The sequence below is a fragment of the Lonchura striata genome, chromosome 8, assembly GCF_046129695.1.
Source record: "Lonchura striata isolate bLonStr1 chromosome 8, bLonStr1.mat, whole genome shotgun sequence".
NCBI lineage: Eukaryota > Metazoa > Chordata > Aves > Passeriformes > Estrildidae > Lonchura > Lonchura striata.
This window is the reverse complement of record NC_134610.1, coordinates 14,479,275-14,503,007: the sequence shown is the minus strand read 5'-3', so window position 1 is coordinate 14,503,007 and position 23,733 is coordinate 14,479,275. Positions and strand designations below refer to the sequence as shown.

Genomic DNA, 23,733 nt, shown 5'->3' with positions numbered 1-23,733 from the left:
GGTTTCTTTCCTCTTTCAATCCTTTTCTGAAATTGCAGCAATAAATTTTTTTTAGCTCTAATCTTCTCAGCCATGGTCCTTGCAATCCCCCTTGTTCTGATGACATTTCCAGATTTCATAAGAACTATTTTGTCTTCAGCTTTGTTATTAGATCATGAAAGGACACTGCACAGCACAAGGTAGCCAGTGCTAGGAATGACCACTAGACACATCTTAAGATATATCACCCTACCCACTTTTACACCTATTTTGTCACACACTAAAATGCACAACGCTTCCCAGCCTGCTCTGGAGAATGCAATTTAATAAAGGAAAAAAACAAAAATAAAGAAGGTGGGTAGATGACTTAACAACATTTATCCTTAAACACCACCCCCCAGTTTTCCTTTTACTTATTGTGTTCTGAGTATCTACTAAAAGCTTAATTATTTGCTACACTACATTCCACTCTCTAGAACACAGAGATTCTCTGACTCCCTAACATCCTTGCCCTCTCTCATCCCTTTTCAAAGGAGACACTATATTTGTAATCTCACACATGATTTTCAAGGTAAATCATTAAAGCTTGCTTTGGCCAGTTTTATATTTGCCTTGGATGGAATTCACATGGCTCAGCTGATTTAAAAACATCTCCACTGCAAAGTTCTGACATTTCCTGTTTTATCTCTAATCACTTTTTGCTGCTGATTTTAATTGTGTTGCTGCCTGATTGCAGATGACCTTTGTAAATGGACAGTCTTCCACAGCTGTCAATTATTTAATTAGCTCAAAAGGCAGAAGCATATGCTGTGGGTCCAAAGGTTTCATCCCAGCTGAATCTCATGTAACTGTTAGGAGGAGACTATTTAATGTAATTTCATTTTCTTTATTTATTTGTTTTTCTGTAAGAAGTAAAGAGAACATTAAAGTTGAAAGAGCCCAGCTCCAAAATAACAGGAATTTCTGACATTGAAGTTTCTTTTCCAATCTTAACCAAGTATTTCTTTACACTGTGATACAGATTCGACTACAGGACCAGGTACTTTTTGTCTGACAATGTCATAGCCTATTTCAATACATATTGGGATAAAGTTAGGGCTGTGCACTCAAGGAGTCGTGAGTTGCTTGCTTCATTTGTTACAAAAATTGGGAGACAGAGAGTGAAAGAGGAAATTCTTATGATTATGGTAACTAAATGGCACTTTAAGAATTAAACTCTGGTTTTGTTCAGCAGATTGCCTGTAATCTGATTTATGTAACACTTGAACCAAGTCTCTTACCAGTAAGCACTGGTTGTGTGTATCACATTTTCTTTGTGCTCAGTTTGACATATGTCAGATCTGCATAAATGTTGAATGCTCACGGGCATCACTTTCAAAAGAGAAAATGCCTCATTATGTTAAATGTTTAAAAAAATCATCTGCAAGGGCTAGCTCAGAGGGGCACTGAGCCTTTTTAGACTTCTGTATCTTTTAAAATATTGTGCCTTTGTTTCCACATGTTAGTTTATCAGCATTTGTGTCACATATTATTGGGAAAAAAAACCCAAAAGTATTTTTGAGAAGAATGCATATATTAGAGTAGCATGTATTATTGAGAGATTTCTTTGCACAATCTGTAAAAATGGAGTTTGACCACACTCTCAAATATAAGGACAAATCAAAATGCTCTATTTGTTTCTCATTAAACATTCTCCCATGGCCCACTGTATAAGCCTGGCAAACCAGAGAAAGATCAGCATAAAGTCCTGAGGATGAAGATTGTTCCAGATTGCATACCTAAAAGGAACAGGAAGGGAGGGAAGGATTAGTTTTATATTCATATTTTAAAAATAGCATTACATAAATTCTTAGTATTTCCATTGCAGTTTCATGGCGTGTAGATCACTCTGGAAGCATTCCTAAAGCAGAGAGAAGTGCTGCAGTGGCCTTTTATTCCCGTTTTTCAGTTCAGCCACTGGAGGGCAACGTGATCCCAGACACCAGGAGAGGCAGCTCTGCAGCCCGCAGGAGTAGGGAGCGTCACCCAGCAAGCTCTGGCGAACTGCAGAGGAATTTCTGCACATGAGTCTGGCAGAAATTAGGCAATAACAGCAGCAAAAAACCCATATGCTCTTACATTTTACCTTTTGGGGAAGTAGATTTAAAAATTTCTTCCTACATCTAAAATCAGTGCTTCTGTTAAGGATTGCTTCACAAGTTCTAAATCTGTGGATTAGCCAAAGGATTTCTGCAGGGAGTGATGCAAGGGCCACTCAGCCTGATATCACGAGAGGCAAAATATTTCCAACTGTTAAGTAACTGAAAAGCCCCAGACATATGTCTGCAGTGGAAACAACTCTGGCATATTTTTCTGGATTAGTTATTAAATCTATTACAACAAATTATTTGTTTATTACGTTTTATAGGACTATCTGCCATTTAGGGTCTGATTTTCTTTCAACCAAATATAAATAGTTGGGCTCAACAGAGCTCTAGAGCACCTGGGTTCCTGGAGAAGACCAGAGAGATCATGTCAGGTATATTTGCTTTGGGGAAAGCAGCAGCCTAGCAAAAGAGTAGCAAATAGCGTTTGGAAGAAGTGAAAGCCAGTGTTTTATTAAGAGGTATTAAGTAGCAAGTGGTTGCTGCTGTTTCAGAGGGGGTTGCTGCAGAAGCAGAATCTCATCCATCTTGCTCTCCACGTGCCCTTTGTTTCGCAGTCTGTACCACACCGCTGCCTGTGCAGTGCCTTTGCCGGCAGCCATTTAGCAATGCAGCTGTGTTTGCAGGGGCTCTGAAAGCGCTTTCATGCAGCGGATTGTTCAGGACAAGCTAGCTGGGATAACGCACCTCATGAAGGATTTGCTTAGCAGATGCACAAGGATAAGCCTTTAGTATCCTCCCCTTTAGTTTCATCCTGCCCTCACCAGCATCGTGCATGTTTGCGTGCACACACACACGGGCTGGCTAATAATTTAATTTAATCCTCACAGCACAGGATTTTGTTCCTTATCCATTCAACTGTGGGAAGGGATGAGGAGTCTTCAGCTGCCAAACTAGGCTCTTTCTGAGCTGAGAGGATCCCATTTTAAATTTCTATCTGTTTGCCTGCACCTGGAAGCAGATTAAATCAGAGTGAAAGGATGAAATTTCGGATCTTTTGAAAAATATTTGCTTTAATTGCACTTACGAAATGGAGCATTGCAGCATTTAGAAGGGGATGTCATGTTTTTATTCTTGTGAGTTTCCAGTCTGTACAGCTTAGGGGGACAAAGCCGCAACGTGATGGAGAGAGTTTATATTTGAGAGGAAAGAAAGGATTAGGTTTGGTTTCTATTTGTGTGAATTGATGCTAACTCATTACACTAGCAGATATGTGACAGTGTCAGATGTAGAGCCAGGGGAAGAATAATTTCAAGTTTTCCCTGTCAGTTATTTTATTGTTTCGCAGAAATTCCTTGGAAGGAAGTCATTAAGATGACAATTATTTCTGCCGGTTCTTTTGTACTAGACATTCAAGACAGACATTTAATTTTTTATAACTTTCTATTTAAATAAATGGCAAATTTAGCCATCAAAACAGACTTGGTTTTAGGGTGGAACTGGAGCTTCAGAGCAATCCTGCTGTAATTGTGGGGCTGGCTGAAGTCACCACCATGACATAAAACTTTTGCCTTGGAGCCTGTTTCGATATTAGAGTCCATTGCTCCAGCGGTGTTTAATCACATTAGAGACAGGCCAGTGCTATAATCACTGTGAGTCACTGAAGGCAGCTCCAGCAACACATATTTGGGGAGAACTGAGGTACCATTTAGCAATGACACTATGTGTGCCTGGGATGATACTGCTCATTATATTAAATATTTCCCTTTTTTCTTTACTACATGCAGGTACAACGAATTATTTCTGCTCCTTTCTTAGGTCACAGAGGAGCTCATTTGAATAAATTATTGAAGGTTAAAATTGCTTCTGTTTGTTAATTCTGCATGCAATTTTTCCATGGATAAAGTGTTAAGGAAAATCTCCGTTATCATGGAAGGATATTCTAGTAATTGCCTGTAATTATAAGTGCATCTCACTACAGATACATTTAATTACATCATTAGAAACTGATATTTCCATACTTCAGGACAAGAATGTATTTTAGAAAGAAAGACTGAATAAAATGAATGCTCTCCTTAGGCTGACTAACCCAGGAGCTGTTGGATTCATGCCCAGCACTGACACTATAACAGCCATTCGGTGTATTTATGATTTGGGTTTTTGTATTTGTGATTTATTATTTGGGGTGTTCAGATCACAACTACAGGTTATTCAGATAATCAGGCTAGACTAAATTAAGCTATATTTGTGTTATATCCTAATGAGCCAGTTTGCTGGTATTTTGTAGTAGAAATAATTGATTCTCTTATTCTCTTACCTTATCGCTGTAGGAGCAGAAAGAATTTGGCATATATATAAAGATAGTCTAAGGTACCTTCAAATATATTTATCTTAATATACATTACTGCTGGAGGAGCTTGTAATAAACCATGCTCTGGGGGAACATGTTGCCTGGGAGGTGGGGGGTTTATCCTATTTGCAGGCAGAACATACTATCGAAATCAGTAGTTATCCTTCTTTATCTTGTAAAGCTAAGTTTGCACCTGGAAGAAATGGCTGGGAAGAGGAGCCCTAAAACAAGGAGATCATATCAAAGATTGTATCTTAAGGGGCTCCAGGTCAAATTCATCCACGGCATATCTAATTTCAATGCATACAAACTACAATGGATTTTAGCTGCTGTACTATAGGAGTAAGGTTTTCTGTTTTAGCACACTAAAAGCAAGGGCAGTTTTTTGACACAGGGAAAAATGCATTGTTGGCCTGACTCAGGCATTCTCTGTATTTTAATGCATTCTGACAGACTTCAGCTACCGTGTAATGACATGAAATTAGGAGAACTGGAAGTTAATGGAACTGGGTAACCAGGGGGGATACATGACAGGCCCTCCAGGCTCGTTTCTCTGGACTGCTTGTTTGCATGCAATCACACTTCACCTGTTATGTGGAAGGATGCTTAGGGGCTTTCTGAACCCCCTGGTAATTTACCTGGACCTAACACACAACGACAAACCCTCTCTCATCATTAAGTGTCTGCCTGTTGGAAGAGAAATCATGCTTTAGTAGTTAGACAAGCAAACACAATGTCTATTCTAATTCACCAAAATAATTGAAAAGTTGTGTTTCCAAGTGGATTAGCCCCTCCTAAATTTGATTCGACCGCTTTTTTTGCCTTTTTTTTTTTTTTTGAGTTTCCTTTTCCATTCAGGGAATAAATGTCCATGGACTAATCTAGGGATGAAAACACATTAATACAACTGCCTCTACATTGCCAAATGCTTGGAAAGAAGCAGGGAGGGCACTGATCCCATAGATAATTCACTGCCTGGGACAAAAAGGGGTTGCATAAATGCTGAGCCAAATTGTGTCTATCACAGTGCAGAACTGTGGTCTGTGCATCCTTATTTTCTCTCTGTAATGCTGTGTAATTGCATGCTTCAGTGTTCAAGAGCACATTGGAGTGGCTTTTCTTAGCTAGTGATTGCAGCTTCTAAAAGGTACCTGTGGGGGGTGGTTATGAGGATCCATTGTGCAGTCTCTGCTGATAATCTCAGCAAGGAATTGCAGGATCCTGGCCTTAGGATTTAAAGCACAGGCTGGAGGAACTAGAAGGGTGAATTTGAGGGACTAGCTGTAGATAAAAGCACATCCATGCTGTTATTGTTTCAGTCCTCAAAGAAACTGAATGGAGTAAGTCAGCAGGCAGAATTAGCACCTCCTCTTTCCCTGGTGAGGTACATGGTGCAGTCACACAGGTGTGCTTTGCCTGATGCAAAGATCTTCAATAGGAGTCTCTCACTGATAACCATTAGCTCATAAAATGATTACACTGCACCTCAGAAGTGAGAACTGCAAAGGCTAATGAGCTAATTCTCTGGGCCCACTACCTCCATCTCACAGGAAGCTGAGTGTCCTTTGTTGTGTTCTTCATTGGGTGAAGAGGTGGGGAGTCCTCAACATCTGCCACATAAGGAATTCTGTTCCCTTGGCCGTGTTTGCAGCAGGCATCAAACCAAAAGCCCCTTCTTACTATTTCCAGCTGTTGCACTTCCAGTTTGAGGGAATTACCTACAGGTAGCTTTTTGACTCAAAGAGCTGTTTTACTGAAGCTGTGCTAGCCCTCATCTAAGAATTTTGTTTGGGTTTTCTGAAGATCCATCTCTCCTTCTTAGAAGGAGATTTTAAATAAGTTTTTTCCCTGTGCCAGCAGGAGGGTAAAGCTGTAATAAGACCATGTGGGAAAGATCCAAAGGTGTCATTTAATATTTATACACCTTGAAGAACTGTACTGTTGGCTTCTCCTTTGACTTATCACAGTCATGCCTGAAGTACCTAAGGGTTGTAAGAAATCTTTACAGCACAGCTGTAAATAGCAGCTCCAAGTCACAGACACACAAACCATGTTTGAAGAGTTAAAAGTACTTCCTGTTTTGGTATGGAAGTGTGTCCCCCACTATAGATCCTTGTGCCTAAAGCTAAATAGACACCCAATGAGTAAAATTAAATCAAAAGCTTTCATTTGTGAGCTAGGAAATAAAAACAAAGAACCCAGGCTCCAGAGATATATGACAATTTAGATAGGCACTGTTTAACAAGGGGTAGAACTTCAACCCATTTCAACCCATTAAAGTGGATCTTCAAAAACAAGGAATTCTAATCTATTATCAGCATAGAATGACTGTGTCCATCCCACAGCACTGATTTTAACACAAAGTAAAACAGAATCATGAGAGCAACACTCCTGTAAAGCCACACACATCTTTATTCTCCACCCAGGCCAGCAAGGATGGAAAAAGGGAATGCAATTAAAAATAACAATCAGCAAACAGTATCTTTACTTAAAAAACATCCAGACTAGAGCAGCCAGAAACACACTCAACAATCAGAATAACCCTGCAGTCTGACAGTGGCACAAAAGCAGAAATTATTTGTGAGTTTCTGAAAGCAGGGTAGAACAAGACAAAAACTTGTGCTTTTTTCTATAACAACAATTGATAATTATTATATATTTTGCAACAGGCAAACTGCTACAGAGGATAGTGGAAAGAGAGAAAGCTATTCAGTTACTTAGAGAAAAGTCTGAATTAAACTTTTACAAATAGCACCAAAACTAGCCCCAAGCACCAGAACTAACCCCAAGCTTAAAATAGCCCCCCACCAAAATCAATGACAGAATGCCTTGAATTTAGCAGGAGCCAAAGAAAGCTTAGTTAAGTGTAAAGAAGTAGAAAACACATGATGGATTGTCCCAGCATATCCCCCAAAATGTGACCTTCAAACCCAGAAGTACAGCTGTCACTGCAGTGGGAGGGTACTATGACTCCTCTGATGCTCCTTTGTGTCTATGTAGCAGTAAGAGGCACAGATTTGGTTTTGTCTCCACTCCAGAGGGCTGTTAGCAATGCTAAAAGCAATTTCTGAAGCTCAGCAGACATTTCACATGGATGTATTCTGTAATGAGCTGGTATTTATCATCCAAGCCCTCTGTAAGCCGAAGGCTCTTTGTGCTACTGACCCCAGCCTTTCGTCTAGCCTTTAACAGCTGCTGTTTGGCAGTGACAGCTGAATTGGGTTTTCTCCCTCTGCAGCAATGCACACTTGCCAGCCATCCTTTCCCCAAACTTGTCTGCTGCATGTTGGGGCCAAGATACACAATCCACCCCTTTCATGCCAGCCAGTGTCCCTTTAGGCAAAGCGTGAGAACACTTGCCAGTGGACCTTCTTTTTCCTTAATGCTTGTTAGCATCACTTATTCCCCCTCTCCAGCCATGTGGGAGCCTGCAATTTCCATGTGGAGCAGTATTAAACAGAGTGGCTGCACTGGGTTGCTACAGACTGCCAGTACTGGCATGTCTTATCCTCAGCATCTCCATTAATTCAGAGGCGTATCGGCCTGCCTGATTGGAACAGGCCTGTGAAAGGCATTCCACTGCTTGAACCAGTCCCAGCTGTATGTCAGCCTCTTTGAATCCCACTAAACTACCTGATGTTTTCTCACAGATTGGGGTCTATTTTATTTTATTTTTTTTTCTGGAAGTTGGTAATTGCTTTGAAATACTTCACCAGTAAAAAATGACAGTAGGAAGCAACAAACACAGCCTGGCTCTACCTGTGCCCAGGGAGCACCACTGCTTTCCCAGTTAAGTGTGAGGCCAAGACTGCTCTTGATATTTGGCTTGTGCATTAGTTACTGTTGAGCCTTCAGCCAATGTTAAGAGGCTCCTTTGACCTCCCAGGGACCCAGGATGAAGCAGGAACTACTTATTTCTGAGTGTCAGGACTAGAGGATCAGATGGACTTGTTTATACATCACCAGTTCCCAGATGTTCTAACCAGGACAGTCAGTGTAGTCTTGAACTCAATCTTAAAATGCAACACAAAGCATTAGTTTCTGTGAAATCCAGCTTCTGAATGCTTCTTTTTACCATCCTAAAACTAGAGCAGTGCCCTCTGATAGGGAGAAAACTACAGAGACAGGAGTGACTGTGCAGCTGACAGATTGCACGCCACACTTACCTACCGACACGCTCCTCTGGCGTGGGGCTCACAGACTTTCCAGCAGCACCAGCTGGAGCACTGAGAAAATTAACTCTCTCAGATGTGTTACTCAGCCCCCATTAGAATCTGCTGCACCTCTCTTTTATTTTGCTCCTCTCCTTCTTAGGCCAAAACCCCAATAGATGATCAAGAATAAAGACTTTTTCCGCTAGTTGTTTTTTTTAAGAGACAATTAAAATTTCTCCAGCCTATGTTGGTCACCTCAGCCTGCTCAGAGAGCCCACTATGATGCCATGAAAAATCCAAAAAGGAGGGAAACCCATTATGAAAATGAGACATGTGGGGAGGAGGATGTATGATCCATTGCTCTACCGTATAATTAAATAGGAAGCAGGATGAGGTGGGGAAGGCAACACAGATTTCCAGAGCTGAGGTACACACAGACATGAATTTCTGGACTCCCCCATTCTGAAAGGGGGGGGGTCCAACAGCTCTTCTATAAGAGCAACTTGAAAACCAGAATAACTTGTTTCAGAGCCCTTCACATCCCAAGCACCTTCAACTCCACCTCCCTAAATCCAGGTGCTGCAAGTCCAGACCTGCATTGCAGTGAGATGTAAATGGATTACCTTCTTTAGGGGCAGGCACCTCCTTAGAGCAGATGTTTCCTCCCTATAATACAACTGTTTGCACGGCACACTGTGTATGACTCCTGTAGATTATTCCTTCCTGGCAGTGCACATATCAAGAGATCCACTGCAGATGTGTTCCAAGCACCTACCTGAGCACCTGCAGCCACTTGAGGATTCTAGGTGACAGACCCATCAGGTCTCCACACACCACATTACAAGGCAAGCCCTGCTCTTCCATCATGCATTGGGGCTGTTTCAGGTCAGTGTAGAACTCACTCACCTTTGTTGGCAGCTATGCTGTCCTCTCCCACTATTCCAGTGGTCTGTGACACTGGACTCTGACAGTGTCTAAGCAGTCAGCCTGCCCAAATTAGCTGCTCTTGTTGGAAGGACTGGGAAAGGACCCTTTCTAAGAAAACTGCAGGAATATCCCATATTTTGCAATTCAGCCTTCATCTCTAAATAGGTTCCTATCTCTTGAAGTTCATCTCCCAAGCAGAGACTTCTTTTCACTCTGTCATAGGTCTACTATGTCCTATTGCTGAAAAGTAAAGTCTACCTTGACAGAAGTGGACTTTTCATAATATGTCTCTGCTACTCCACAAACAGACAGAGCCCTGCAGGTCTGGATTTTCATACAACTCCCAGAAGCTGTAATTAGCTACAACACATGACAAATCCTTGGAAAGCCATGCACCTCCCCACCCAGAGCATGTGAAGCTAGCATTCTTGCATTCTGTGACATTTAAAGAGGACCCTCAGCCCAATATTTTATTCATTATGTTTGTGTTTAAATATATATGTATATTTTTTTAAAAAATCAGTGTGTTATTTTCTTGGTGAGAACACTGACGTATGACCAAAATAGTCATCTAGGACAAAGGCTCAGACTGCTGAGGTCTCAACCCCCTGTGCAGAGCTCTTGCCAGAGAGACTACCTGAGATATTGTCAGAATCAAGCAGCTCGACAATGCTGTACGGAGAACAATCTTCCAAGCCCAGCTTGCTGCAGAGCCAGCCACAGAATCCTTTCTCCATATCCCTGACAGCGTGCCACCAGTACCCAAAGGACCATGCTACCTGGGCTACAGCTGAATACAGGCCTAGGGAGAAAGAAACAACCATAATTATAATTGGGTAGGAGATAATCAAAAAGGGACAAAAGGTGATTTTGTGCCAGAAGGTCCTCTCTTCATTGTACACCAAGAAGATGTTGTACCATGTAATGGTTCCATAGTAGAATGAAACCACGAAGGACACTACAAAAATTATGGGGAGGCAGATGATGGTCCAGAGGACGACGTGAGGTCCTCTGTCTAACCCAACATCACATTTCTTCTTCTGCTCAGTAACATCTTCTTTAGGAGGTTCCTTTGACTTAGCCAGTTCCTGCAGCTCTTTATCCGTTAGGGTGACATGGATGTCCACCATCTGACCCTTCTTCTTTCCCCTGGTGATTGTTCCAGTCAAGGTGACATATCGGCTGTCTAAAGGCATGTTCCAGACACCTACAACACAGATAAACTCATCTACATCAGATTTATTTTCTGTACAAAGTATTTTGTGTAAATCTTCAAAGACCCCAAAGACAATTAGATAGTGAATATGGAGTTACATTTCAAATCAAATTTTAAAAGATGGAAGATAAGAATCAATGCAGTATGAAGAAAATTACCACAGAAGAAAATGGAAGAAGAGCTAATGAGGAAAAAGAAAGGAATTCCAGAGGATAGAAATCACAAGGGAGAAAACTCCAGTATCTCCACTAGGGACCATACATGAAGGGAAAGTTCTGGAAGAGTATAGGAGAATGAGGCATAGTAACTCAATTGGAAATGGTATACCTGTTTTCTCTGTTTACTTCATGAATTTATTCCTGAACAGCATGGACACATGGGATTAATTAGATAAATATCACTGAGACTCTTGTTTTAGAATAAGCACATCCACACATGGAATTGTATCTGAATAGCTAATATTTTACTTTATATTTGCATTGCATCTCAATCCAAATTAATTTTTGAAGTTTAGAAAAACTTAACAAACTGTCATAAAATTATATTTGCATTTTAAGAGATCAGTAGAGGCACCAAACTGGACAGTGCTGGTATATGTGTTAAAGTTACAAAGGGACTGCTTTAGCTTTCAAGTGACATTGTTATAAGATGGGCCATGCAGTGGTACTGGCCATAAACTCCTCTTTGGACCTGCAGTATATTTCCTCCTGGTCTTAATTCTGACTAGCTTGGAAGGTCTTCAGAAAATCTTCAAAAGAGGCTGAGCATCTTGAAGCGCTCCACAAAAGTAAGAAGGCAGCAGGCAAGGAATGATAGGGTCTGAGATCATGGGGGCATCTGGTAGACCAGGAGCATTTAAGCCCCTCTCAGCCTGCACTGTTGACTCACAGGAGTATTTAGCCACAGGACCTGCCTTCCACACTTCTTCCCTGCAAGGGTACCAAGGACTGATAGCAGAGTGAAAGTGACTTGAAGATGCCCCATGATGACATTGCCAAATAATCACCCTTCATGAGGGAGCCATGCTGAGTGTATGCAAACAGAAGGCCACAGCAAATCCTAGATAATGATTTAAATTCCCTGTCAAAGGTAGAGCACTAACTCCATCTGCTTCCATCCTTTCACTTAGCAGGCATTTGTTTGGGCATGGACAGTGGCTTGATCACAGCTTAGAATGACATAATTGGCTTAATGCAGGCATAGCATTGCAACCAGCACATCAACCACAACTAGCATACATTTAAAACTAAGACTGTAGCAATAACCAAACTTTGCAAAGAACTGCAGGAGACAACCCAAATCAGCTTGTAATGCTTTCCTTTTCAGAGCATTTTTGTGTATGAACTCAAGCTCTCCTTGCCTGCAGTCTTGGAGAGGGTTGGTCCCACCTCCATTTCCATTTGACCTTAGAGCATGATGGCATCAAAAAAGCTTATGTGAAATGAGAGTTCTCAGAACTACATACCATCTGTCATAGACTGACCCAGGAACTTGGAGCCTTCCTCAGAGCTCCTCTCTCCTCCTTCTTCATCTGCCTGTTCTTCTTCCACCTTATTGTCGCTCTCGGACCGATACACTATTATTGACTCAGGGCGGGACTCTTTCTTCTTCCTTTTCCTGCGGTCCATAGTGGCTTCCCCATCAAAGGTGACAGTGGTTGCCACAGCCCTTCTCATTGTGCCACAGCGAGGGCTCTGGCCTCCAGATTTGCTGTCTTTTTGCACAGTCTCCTCCATCCCACTGCTGCTTTCAGTCATCTCACCTGGCATCTTGAAGCACCTGTTTGCAATCCAACAGTACCAAGCCTGCACTTAGAAGTCATTGATTAACAATGGTTCCATGGATGCTTTGTTCTGGTAAGATGTCCCACTGCTGGTATCCAAACTATGAACTCCATTCCAGCCTAAAATGAGAGAGAAGGCTGAAAAAGTGTCTTTGTCTTACCAAATAGAAAAGATTTGCAGAATTTTCCTCAGAAGAGTTACTTCAAATTGGTTTAAATGTCATCTGAAGATCTCTGTTGCTGTCCTGAAAATCAGTTCTCTTACATGGCTACATGTTTTGTGGTATCTGATCTATCTTGATTCTTAGGGTGCAGTTTTCACTATAACAAACTAAAGCTCCGGGAAAGAGTATTAACATTCATAAGGAGGGATTAAACATAGCCATGGATGAATTTAACATTCCTCTGCAATGCTGGAAACAAACAGAAGGCAATAATTTTGGCCCAAGGGCATCAGAATAAAGGATTGAAACCACAGATGAAAAAGAAGTTGACTGATTTAAGGGACTGGCCTAGAGACAACTGCATCAGGAACACTGTGCTTGTCCAGCATTACAACAGCTATTCTGGTACCAGCCTTTCTCATTTTGAGCATCTAATGATTTAATCCACTCTGCAAGGGCATTACCAAAATTAATTAAAATTTTGTCAAAATGATTGATATTTCAAACTTTAACAATTTAGCTATATGTAGTGTTGCCATACTTTAAAAATACAGAATATACAGTGGATTTAAAGAAAAATTATTATTAAGATGACTTTGCTGGAGAGGGAATTGAGAACCACAGCAAATTCTCCTGATTGTGCAGAGAAAACAACACAAGTGTTCACAAATCTTTTTAGCAAAAATCAATTTTTGCTCCTCATTCAAGCAAAGTTAACAGCAATATCAAGTGAAACTGTAATCCACGGGAAGCTGCCTAAGTCAAAACCCCATAATTAAACAGGCAGACAAATCCTGCTCCATGAATATGGCAAAAGGATTAATGGTTCTCAGATTTCATAACATTTAAGGAAACTGCCTCTGCCAAGTATTCATGAAGCATTTAGGTACAAATCTGAATACAATGAATAACATTTTAACAACCCTGAAGAGCTCTGTTGAACATTTACATGAACATTTGTATTTAAAAGAATGCAACTGACCAATAATCAAGCTTCTACCTAGTAACTGAGTCTTTCCTGTAACAGGAACCTAAGAAACACAAGTATCATAGTTTTTAGCATTATGTATGCTGGGGAAATAGTTTTACTTGAATGGATGACAGAAAAAAGTTAAGCATTTTTAAATTTGGCAATACAGTCCTGGTCTTCCCACAGATCTAAGATTTTGCTGGCCTGTTTTGAAATTTTGTGCAGAACTTTAGATCAACTATTTATGCCTGGTATGCTCACACGTAAACACAGCACACCCACATAAAACTTGTAATTGTATCACTTTAACACCTAAGACTGTGCCCATTTGGCTCTATGGATCCTTGAAGAATTCAACATTTCAGATTATTTTTGTGCATTATAGAAAATAAATCTTTTCTGGTGATCAGAAGACACATAAAATGGACTTAAAAACCCCTCAAGATTCAGTATACCTCAGAAGCCAGCCCACTTCTAAATTACTGGGCAGGCAATATTTTTAGCTCTGCAGCATGGCTGGAAAGAGTCTGTTTAGATTGCCATCACACCTGCCATAAAATATGTATGTCTAAATTAGCAGACACACTGGAAAACAGAAATTCACGTAAGCTTTCGTTTGTTGGATTTTTGTTTGTTTGTTTGTTTGTTTTAATGCCTTCAAGGGTAAATGGAATTAATTTATGCAATGGAATAAACTCACTCTTTGTAGTAAATTCATTCAAGAAGTACAATAGACTCCAACATTTTTCTCTGAAAATCAGCTGTAAAACTTAATGTATTGCATCTATAAAACCTTGAAATTACATGATTGAGCCTAATGAGCCCCTGAGACAACAGTGAGATTCTGCTTCCAAATTCAGAAAAACAGGCCTGGAAACAGAAAACCAAAAGCATCACTTTTGGAATAATCTACTAGAAGTCTGGAGACACAGAAGTTGATTAGATTCCCAAAATTCCTGGCTGTAGTTCCATGTTCAGGCCCTACTGACTTGAGAAGGGGATGACTTACAAGTAACATATGAAAATAACACAAAGCTACAGGCAAATATTTGAAGTTGGGCCTTTTTCTTAAAGTTGATCCAGCTGTGGCCTTGCTTAAACTCAGACTGGATGATAAGCTAATGTCAGTTCTCAGTGTGATGCCAAAGCCCAAAGAACTATGTCAGCCTTGATCCCTTGTCCCTTCTGAATCTCTCATAGACAGGCACTGGCAATCTGTGTCCTGCTCTTGTGCTCACCATGCAGGCAGAATGCTGATTAATGACCAGAAGATGTCTGTCATCCCCAAGTTATTTTGCTATGTCTGATGTTCCTACCCCACTATAGCAGCCACCGCCTCTGTGAGTTACCACCAGGACTAGAAACACCTCCACAGCAGGGTAATCTCAGAGTGGCAGCTCCGTTTCTCCTCCTGCTGATTTAAAAGGAGAGCAATGGGGAGAAGCACTGCTGCTGTGGCTGAGTCAAAGCCCTTGGATAAGGAAGCAAAGGAGCTCAGATTATTCTGTTTAAGGCACAAGAAGGTAAAATCTGATGTCAGTCTGCCTACATCAAAACCAAAAGCATGTAGGAGATCCTTATGACACAGCAGAGGAGGATGCAGCACGATAAAAAGCCGAAAGATGCAAATACAGGGCAGACGTTAAGTAGGTGTTTTAACAAAGTGGGTAGGTGTCCCTTGGTATATATCACTGGGTGATTAACTGTCAGGAAACTTCCAAATCTGGACTGGCTGTCTTGGCAGAATTTTGGTCACATGTACTTGACCAGAAGAGGGAAAGTCCTCTGGTTTGCATTAGGGAGCAGCCAGACTGAAGATCACAAAGATCCCTCCTGATCTTATATGTATTCTCACAGTACATGTTTATTTTTCTCTCATCAGTTTCCCGATGAAGCAGCTAGAATATCCCCTGCCAGCTGGTCCAGAACTTTTGAACACAGCACTTCAAATTACCACCGTCAGCCCTACATCCCACAGCAGTGCTGCTGAGTTGAACAGGTTCAAGCCTCAGCCACATTTTTCCTGGAAATATTTTCTCTGTAATTGCAAACAAGAAATGAGCTCCTGCAGAAATGACAGTAGTGTACAAAGAGCTTAATTTTCCTCTCTTCCTTTTCTTTACTATTTCTAAGAATAAGGCCAGCCCTCAGCACTACACAGCTGTCCACAGCACCATTTCCTTCAGCCACACACCAAAATCTTCACCCTTTAAAAGCCTTGCTATGGAGCTGAAACATTAACAACTGCTGTGTATCTCATACTAGTGATGCTTCCCACGTGGGTGCACAGGGGCAGACGGGAATCTAATAATGTCCATGGGAGGGAAGGAAAAGAAATGGTCATATTTCAGAGATAGCAAGGAGCAGTTTATTAGCCAAACAATTTGTTATTAATCTCCATATGAAAACAGATGGAGAACCCTGGGGAGGCTGCTCTGCAAAAGGACTTTGTAGAGTAATTTTTAGAAGCACAGTCTTCTGTTACTATGCAGGAAAGCTACGGCTGCTTATGCTTCCTGTGACAGTAATAGTCTTTGACACACAAAACAGGAGCCTAAAAGCTTGGCCTTGCACCATTTAGGTCAAAGGAAGCTTCTTCCATTGGTTTTCAGGGTTTGATCCTGCTTCTAACAGAAGAGAAATTATCTGGTTTGAATGCAGAAGAGGAGGAAGAGCCTTCCTGCAAGCTAATAAAATCCTTGATCTTAAATCCCAGCTACAGCACAAGTAACCTTTTTATGACTGCTCAGAGCAGACATGAGAGGAAAAAATGTAGATGGTAAGCAGCAAGGAGCATAAATTTTTATATTTATAGTCACATAAAATGTACAACACATAAGAAGAACTGGCACAGCATCTTCACTCACATCATGCAGAGGTTGTCTGCAGAAACAAAAAAACAACCTGTGCTTTAGAAGACTGTGATTTATGCAGGATGGGGAAGAGATGAAGGGAAATTTACCCCAGATACACACCCTGAGAGAGCTTCCCAGCCACAGATCTTCCTTTGCTTACTGCTTTTACTCCCTAACTTCTGCATCCCCAATCCCATCTCCACTTGAGCACACGTTACTCAAGGGATCTTTTCCAATTCCTACTATTTTTAAAGGTGTTATCTGCTGTAACTGCAGGGGCAAACTGTATACATGAAATTAGGTGATATTAGATGTATCCTGCTGTTCAGGACAGATCTGTCTGCCACCAACAAATTGTGTTATGATGAAATGCATTGGTCTAATGCAGAACATGCAGCCCCCAGGCCCTAGAAAAACATGTGACAAGACCTATATAAGAAAGCACATTTAATTAATACATTATGTAGGAAAAGGGCCAAATCGTAGGGCTCCCTCCACATGTTTTAAATACCTAAATTACTCCACAGTATCTTTTACATATGCATCCTCACCTGCTAAAACACAGCATGTGTGTTTCCTTTTTATTTTTATAGTGAAATAGATCAAACTAGATAGCACAGTTACTTGAAACTAGCAAATACTCAAGGCTTTGATGAATGACATATTAGACAGTGAGGCAAGAACAGTTCCTCCATATCAGTACCAGGGTCTGTGCACCTTGTGGTGAGCTTGACAGGGGGATTTATCTCACTGAAAATAATAAAGTGTTATTTTTAGCCATATTCTTCACCAAACAGCTCCTTCTACAGGAAGGAAATTCTAAGGAAGGAGGAAAAAACTACCCATCCTGGCAGTGGCTGATTTCAGACTGTATTAAGTGTCTGTATAACAACAGCAAGAAATACAAATGAAGACATCTACCTCTGCCACCCCAGCAAGGTAAAAGAAAGCAAACACCAAAGTTCAAAGATCACACCCATCTCTCTCTCCCTGCTTAATCCACAGACTTCCAAACACTTTCATTTCTTGGAAAGAGAAACAAGAAAAATGACCATACTGTGGGCATGCTTCCAAGCAGGAGCAGACTTTAAGCTGGACTGCCACAAGCAGAGGATGGCACTGAGCACCTGAGCAGAGGGTAACACAGTAAGATGACCCAAGTCACCAGAAACTTTACAGGTGTTTGCTAGTGGAGCCCCCCACGTTCCATCCCTTCCCCTCAGGAGCAGAGGGTGCTAAAAGCTCAAGCTAAAAGCAAAGGGAGGCATGGGCAAGCATTGGCAGATTCAAGTTTGCCCAGTCCCTCCAGTTTATCACAGGCACACAGTTCCTGCCTGTTGGCAGGTGCCATCAGTGCCAGTCCTGTACCACACCATGAGCCAAAGCTGCAGTGCTCGGCTCAGCTGTTGACCATCACAGGAGCTGCAGCAAGACTGGACTTGCTTGGGTGTGGATTAAGGGCATCCTGGCTCCCAGGGCCATGCTGGATGCCTCAGGACCTTTGCTCTCCCTTCCATTCTTCCACGAGACACCAAATGCTCGCTGATGGCATTCTAAAGATACAGACAAAGCACCCAAAAAAAGTAGTGGAGAGATACATTCCATAGTTTCACTATTGTTTCTGAATTATATTGTTTCTGAATGACATTTTCCAAGGGTATTTTTAAAAGTCAAGGATATTTTGCAGAGTATCTGCTTTATGAATCAGTTATTTTTATTTTCCTTTGCTGTTCCATAACTTTTCCAAATGTCACAGAACAATAACTGCTGTGCAGATCATTTATTACTGAAGACTGGAAGACAGCATACAGGAATAGCTGAGCTTTTTTATTTTATATTTAACGAATGCCCAATCAATTTTCTTGCATACCAACTTTAAAAAAATCCCCCAACTGTACTAGTCTACCTTTTTTGGAGCAAAAGCCTGAAATGCTATCTTGCCCTTTCTTCCCACTTATTTGAACAGACTGCTAGAAGAAAGAGAAATTGAGATAAAAGACACAAAGTTTTCCACTGCCTCCACATGGATGATATCTATTTCTTTATGTTTATTATACTACGCTAAAAATGTCAAGGAATGGCATGGGCACATTAGCCTTTCAAGAGAACCAAGGTTTTAAAAGGAGTCTGATTTGGAAATGGAAGGTTTGAAATATTCCAAGCAAACCAAGCATTTAGATAGGAGTCTTGAATAAACTCAACCAAAGTCTCTAAATTTTGTAAGAAAAATTAGATTTCAACTGTAGAGGCATGCTTTCTCTGTTCCCCTGCTCTACCCCTCACTTCTGGATTTGCCAAAACAGGCACCTCAAAACAGCAGGTGCTCATTGCAATCCCTACGCCATCCCCCAGGTCACTGCTGGATTGCACTGTACCATAGGAACATCTGAACAAAGTCAATCCCACCAACTTTAGTCAAACATCCTGCCTCCAGAGCAGTGCCTTTAGGCTGAGATCAAGTGTAGCATCTATTTTTATTGGTATAGGACCCAACTTGTCCTTGGTTGGGATTGGAAGATGCAGGGGGAACATGCTGCATACACAAACCAGAGTTGTGTCTCTTCCCCTCCAGGCATCCAAGTAGATGCCTAGAAAACAGTAAAAAGCAAGTAAGTAGTACATGAAAACAGAGCTTTGAGCTCCTCACCTCCCACACCAGAGGGCAGAGAAAACACCTACACAGCATATACACACACATGTGGAAGTAAGAAGCACTGGGAGTTGCTCCAAAGCCATGAAACACTGGTGGGTGGTGGGTGTGAAGCACCTGTGCTAACTCAGGAATTCTGCTACAGACCTGACTGCAGGGGATGCCAATGAAGAGCTACGAGACCTCCATCACACAGTGCTCTCAAGAAAATGTTTTAATGCATGCTGGACTCTTTTCTGACCTTTACAATAACTAGATGCAAGGACCCTGGTTAACAACTCAGGTTCTTTTTCCCTCCTTCCTACTCAGAAGATCCCTGATCATCTCATTCTCAGCCCCCTTTCCTGCCCTGCTCTGTGCAAGATCAAGCACTCCAGTTAGTGCACCCCACTCTGACAAAATGAGGAGAAACCACACACTGAAATACCTGCAATAAGAGAAGAAGCAGTTGCAGCCATACAGCCTAATGGAAAATACAGTCAGCTGTAAATCCAGCCTGGAAAGCATTATCTGAAAAATACCAACAAGCTACATACATCCTGTGGTTCTTCTTTAGGCAAGATATTTGGGGGCTTCACATCAGAACTTTTTCTGAGTAACACCTGGCTGCAGCCCAAGAGTTGCTGGAGAGCACAACTGCACAGGGAGTGAACTAGAATATTCCCCTGGGAGTGATTCAGGATTGTTTAATGCATTGCACAGTAAATACAATCTAGGATATTTAGACAGTATCTCCAGCAGCAGGAATTACTTGGCTCAGGGGAGTTGTGATTGGATATAAGTGCAGATAGAGACCTGTGATGCCAGGATATTAAAAATGCAGCACTTTGAATTGCAGACAAGCAAATGGTTCAGTATCATTAGTATGGTATTAGTAGGGTGTGTAATTGTTTAGAAAATATTTCTACCAACCTGTTTCAAATTGTTTGATGCTGATATTCAATATCTTGCACCACTGCAAATTCTGCTTTGAGTGGGATGTCTGTCTTGGTATTTCCTTTTTTTTTTTTTTTTTTTTTTTAATCACTGGAATGAAATTGCTAGGAATAATGATAAAAGATTGTAAAATTCTGATTATCTTCTAATTAGACTGAAATCCCCCAAGACATAGCTGAGAGTAAAGTCTCTTTCCAGAGAGGAAGTCCCTAAAAAGACGAATCGACCAGAAAGCCTGAACATCAGCTGGGGCTGATCAGGAGGCTCTTCTGACATGGAAACCAGAAGCCACAAAACAGAAAGGCTCTCACCTGCTGTTAAGAGATGATGAAAGGAAAAGCAGCCTCAGGAAAGAATGGACAGACAGGAGGAGAAAGTAGCAGGGATTTCAAAGAAGCCTATTCCATAATCCCATGGAAAGGTCTAGAGAAGTAAGGGCACAAACTCACACCAGCTTTCATTTGGTTTAGGCTCAATCCAAGCGTTTGTTGTAATGGGAGAGAAGAAATTATTGTTACACTTTGTGTGGTTTTTGTTGTCCCAGGAGAAGAAAAATATGAGCCTGGAATACCCATAAGGGGTCTGGGAAAGCAAAGGCTACTGGAGTGCAAGCCTGCACTTTTCTGAAGGCTAACTAGCAGAAATGCTCTATGAGAAGCTGTCTCTGGCCTTAAAATTTTATTTCTGGCACTAAGATGCTTTTCATTAAACCTCCTCTGCCCTCACCTCCTTGTGAGACTGCTGACCCCAGGCATACATCTCACAGGGTATGGATCCTGCAGAGGTTTCTCTCCTGTCTGGAGCCACCTCTTCTCTCACATCACGGTGGTACTTAACTACTCTTGAGACCTTTCCCCTTGCCAATATGGATTCTGAGCTATAGGTGGGCATAGACACCCTGAAGAATAGCATGCCATAAGGAATTCTCAAGGCAGTCCATGTCAGTGCCAGGATTTTTAAAGCATAGCAGCATAATGGAGTGGCAGGTGTCACCAGCTGAATAACTGAGCCATAGGCTGGCATAGCACAGCTTTGGACAAAAGTAGCCTTTTCTGAAAACGCAGTTTCCCATTTATCTCAATAAATTGAACTGCTTCATTCAAAGCCAAGACACAATCTGGGAGCCGTAAAAACAGGAAATCTATTTTTTTTTCTTCAATATGTAAATAAAAAAGTAGATGTTCAAGAATGACATATGCTAATCCTACAACTCCAAATAAGCTGACAACTGAAAAAAAAACCTACTGAATTATTTTTTTGTCATTTTGACTTTTGAAAGCTTGATGTTTTAAGTGATAGTTATACCAAGGTAAAAAAAGTCAGATGATTAACTTCAAAAACCAAAAATCAACACTCCAAGGTTTTAAATGCAGATTTATTTTCTTCCAAATTCAATCTGACATATACTGAAAAAATAAATAAAAAATAAGTTGTCTAATCAGACACTATTTTCTAACACATAAAAAGTCAGAATCTTAGCATTAACTTTATAGAGTAACATCAATATGTAAAAGCCTTAGGCTTACTGAATTTACCACTGTTTGCGTTGAGTGACAGATCAATGTGTTTTAATGTTATCAATAAAAGAAAAGTAACATTCCTTTGTGATTTAGAAAGTAAAACATATGAGGAGATTAAAATTTATTTTAGTTAATAAGATTTTCTTCATTTCAGCTTAAATAATTTTGAATTTCAACGACTGGGGTAAAATCAATTCACACATGGGTATAGTTTGAATCCTTGGTTCAAAGGCACACAATAGTGAATAGAAGCCACTGCTTTGCTGAAAATGTCTGTGAGCATCAGTTATCCCAGCTGTATTTTTTGTGAACACATTTTGTACCAGAAGGGGCTACCCTCCACTGAACACCAAAGAATGGATGTCTTCTTTCCCCTCCTCCTTCCTCTACAGTCTTGATGTCTTTCCCCTTTCTCTTCCCACCCACCATTCACAGAACCCTAACTCATGTGTTCAGCCCCTTATTAATGGCATTTCTGTGGCTACTGGGAAATTCCAGAAACCAAGCAATATATCCTGATAGGGAAGAAAAAAATCTTTGATAGTGCTCTCCAGGAAAAACACTAAAGTCAAGGAGGTCACATGAGTAGAAAGGCCCACTGGATTTTCCTTGGAGCCATGCAGCTCAGTTGGGATAGCAGGCAGGCTGGAATATGTAGATCTAATTCACCAGCACAGATGAGTACTTCTCCCTGGGATTAATTAATGATTGCTCTGATAAGCCTGCCTCAGATATGTGGGGCAGCCAGAGACAGTTAATGGGAATCTATGAAGTCTCAGATTGTGAAAGATAATTAAAGGGAGGAAGAAAAAAATTTTTGCAGTGTCACTTCACAGTGCTTCACATTTTGCCCCCAGAAAATAGAATGCTTTCAACATTGCAAAAGCGATGTATTCTGCAAACATTGACCCACCCCAAAAGGGGAATTTTGTCTAACAGTTGCCTTACTGGCCTAAGTCATCATGCAGAAATGCACCTATCTTGTCACCCTTTGGTGAATGAATCTGGGCACACTCTTAGCTTCTCCATGCCTCCCCTCCCATACACTTAAAAGGAGGGTATACAGCTTCCATTGAAACACACTGAACTACAGGATAAAGACATTACCTTAAAATTGTCCCCGATTTAAACTATTAAACCTTAAAACATACTTTTGGAAAAGTAAATAAATTTGTTTCACAAGTAAGTATCCCAAAACAGACTCTATGATTCTCCCACTTTACTTATACGTCTTAAAAAAAACCCAAAAAAACAAAACACTCTCTTCTCACATTAGCCAAGTCTCCTAAGGTAAAAGTAACAAGACAAAATTGAGACATACTTTCAAACATCTCTTCTATTGAAAAGGACAGAGGAGATGCCTGGACAGACACTGAACATGCATACACAGGCTGCTAGGCACATCGGCGCCGGTTAAAATCACCTGAAACGGACAAAGATGCTCTGTCACTTCACTGTGGGATAGAAAAGAAAATAAAGCTGCCGGTCCTCTGAGTCAGCTGAGCAGTTAATACTGAGTTTAGTTAGGGCCATTTTAAGGGGGCCGGGAGAGGGGAAACGGACACCACCAGCACCGGCAGAGGCATTTGAGCCCAAAATGACTCTACTGGGGACACGGTAAACGCTGTCACCTCAGCCTTCACGGCCTCTTTCCTACAAAGCCCATGCCCGGAGAGAGGACCGCCCGCCCGCGGGTCCGTGGCAGGCGCACACCAGCACCTTCTGTCCGTGGCAGCCCCCGGGCTTCCCACCGGGGCTCCGCTCCCGCTGCTCCTCCGCCTGCCTGCCCGCGCCCACGGGGACAGCGACCCGAATTGGAACAGAAAACCAAGGCGACCCGTCCCTCGCCAGCAGAGCCCGCGGCTGCGGGCAGGTGGGCGCTCACTGCGGGGCTGCAGCACCGACTCCGCGGCACCGCCGGCGGCACCGACCCCTCCCGGGCGCCGAGCGGCGTCTGCCCCGCGAGGCGTGACCCGGGCGACACCGACAGCGGACAGCCGCCCCCCTTGCCTTACCTGCCGCCCGCGGTGCCGCGCCGTGCCGCGCCACAGGAGCCCGGCACCGCCGCCACGGCCGCGCCGCTCCGCCGTGCCCGGCGCCGAGCCCCGGGCGGGCGGGGCCGCGCGTCACAGGCGGGGCGGGCGC

At 41.9% G+C, this 23,733-nt stretch overlaps 1 protein-coding gene across 5 annotated transcripts; it reads right to left on the bottom strand.

Moving 5' to 3' along the window:
* On the bottom strand, window positions 1–23,706 carry TMEM169 (transmembrane protein 169). 5 transcript variants are annotated; one of them, XM_021526179.3, is made up of 5 exons: window positions 23,604–23,706; window positions 12,176–12,613; window positions 10,413–10,701; window positions 10,132–10,296; window positions 6,803–8,426 (listed from the first exon to the last, which is right to left on the bottom strand). In XM_021526179.3, the coding sequence occupies exons 2-4, from the start codon at window positions 12,477–12,479 to the stop codon at window positions 10,149–10,151; spliced, it is 741 nt and encodes a 246-aa protein (XP_021381854.2). In that variant the 5' UTR covers window positions 12,480–12,613; window positions 23,604–23,706; the 3' UTR covers window positions 6,803–8,426; window positions 10,132–10,148. The 5 variants fall into 5 exon arrangements, with proteins under 5 accessions (XP_077641081.1, XP_021381854.2, XP_031361301.2 ...); XM_077784955.1 differs by lacking the exon at window positions 6,803–8,426 and adding an exon at window positions 1–26 and having other exon boundaries at window positions 10,132–10,701; XM_031505441.2 differs by having other exon boundaries at window positions 10,132–10,701.
* Window positions 23,707–23,733: the final 27 nt, after the last annotated feature.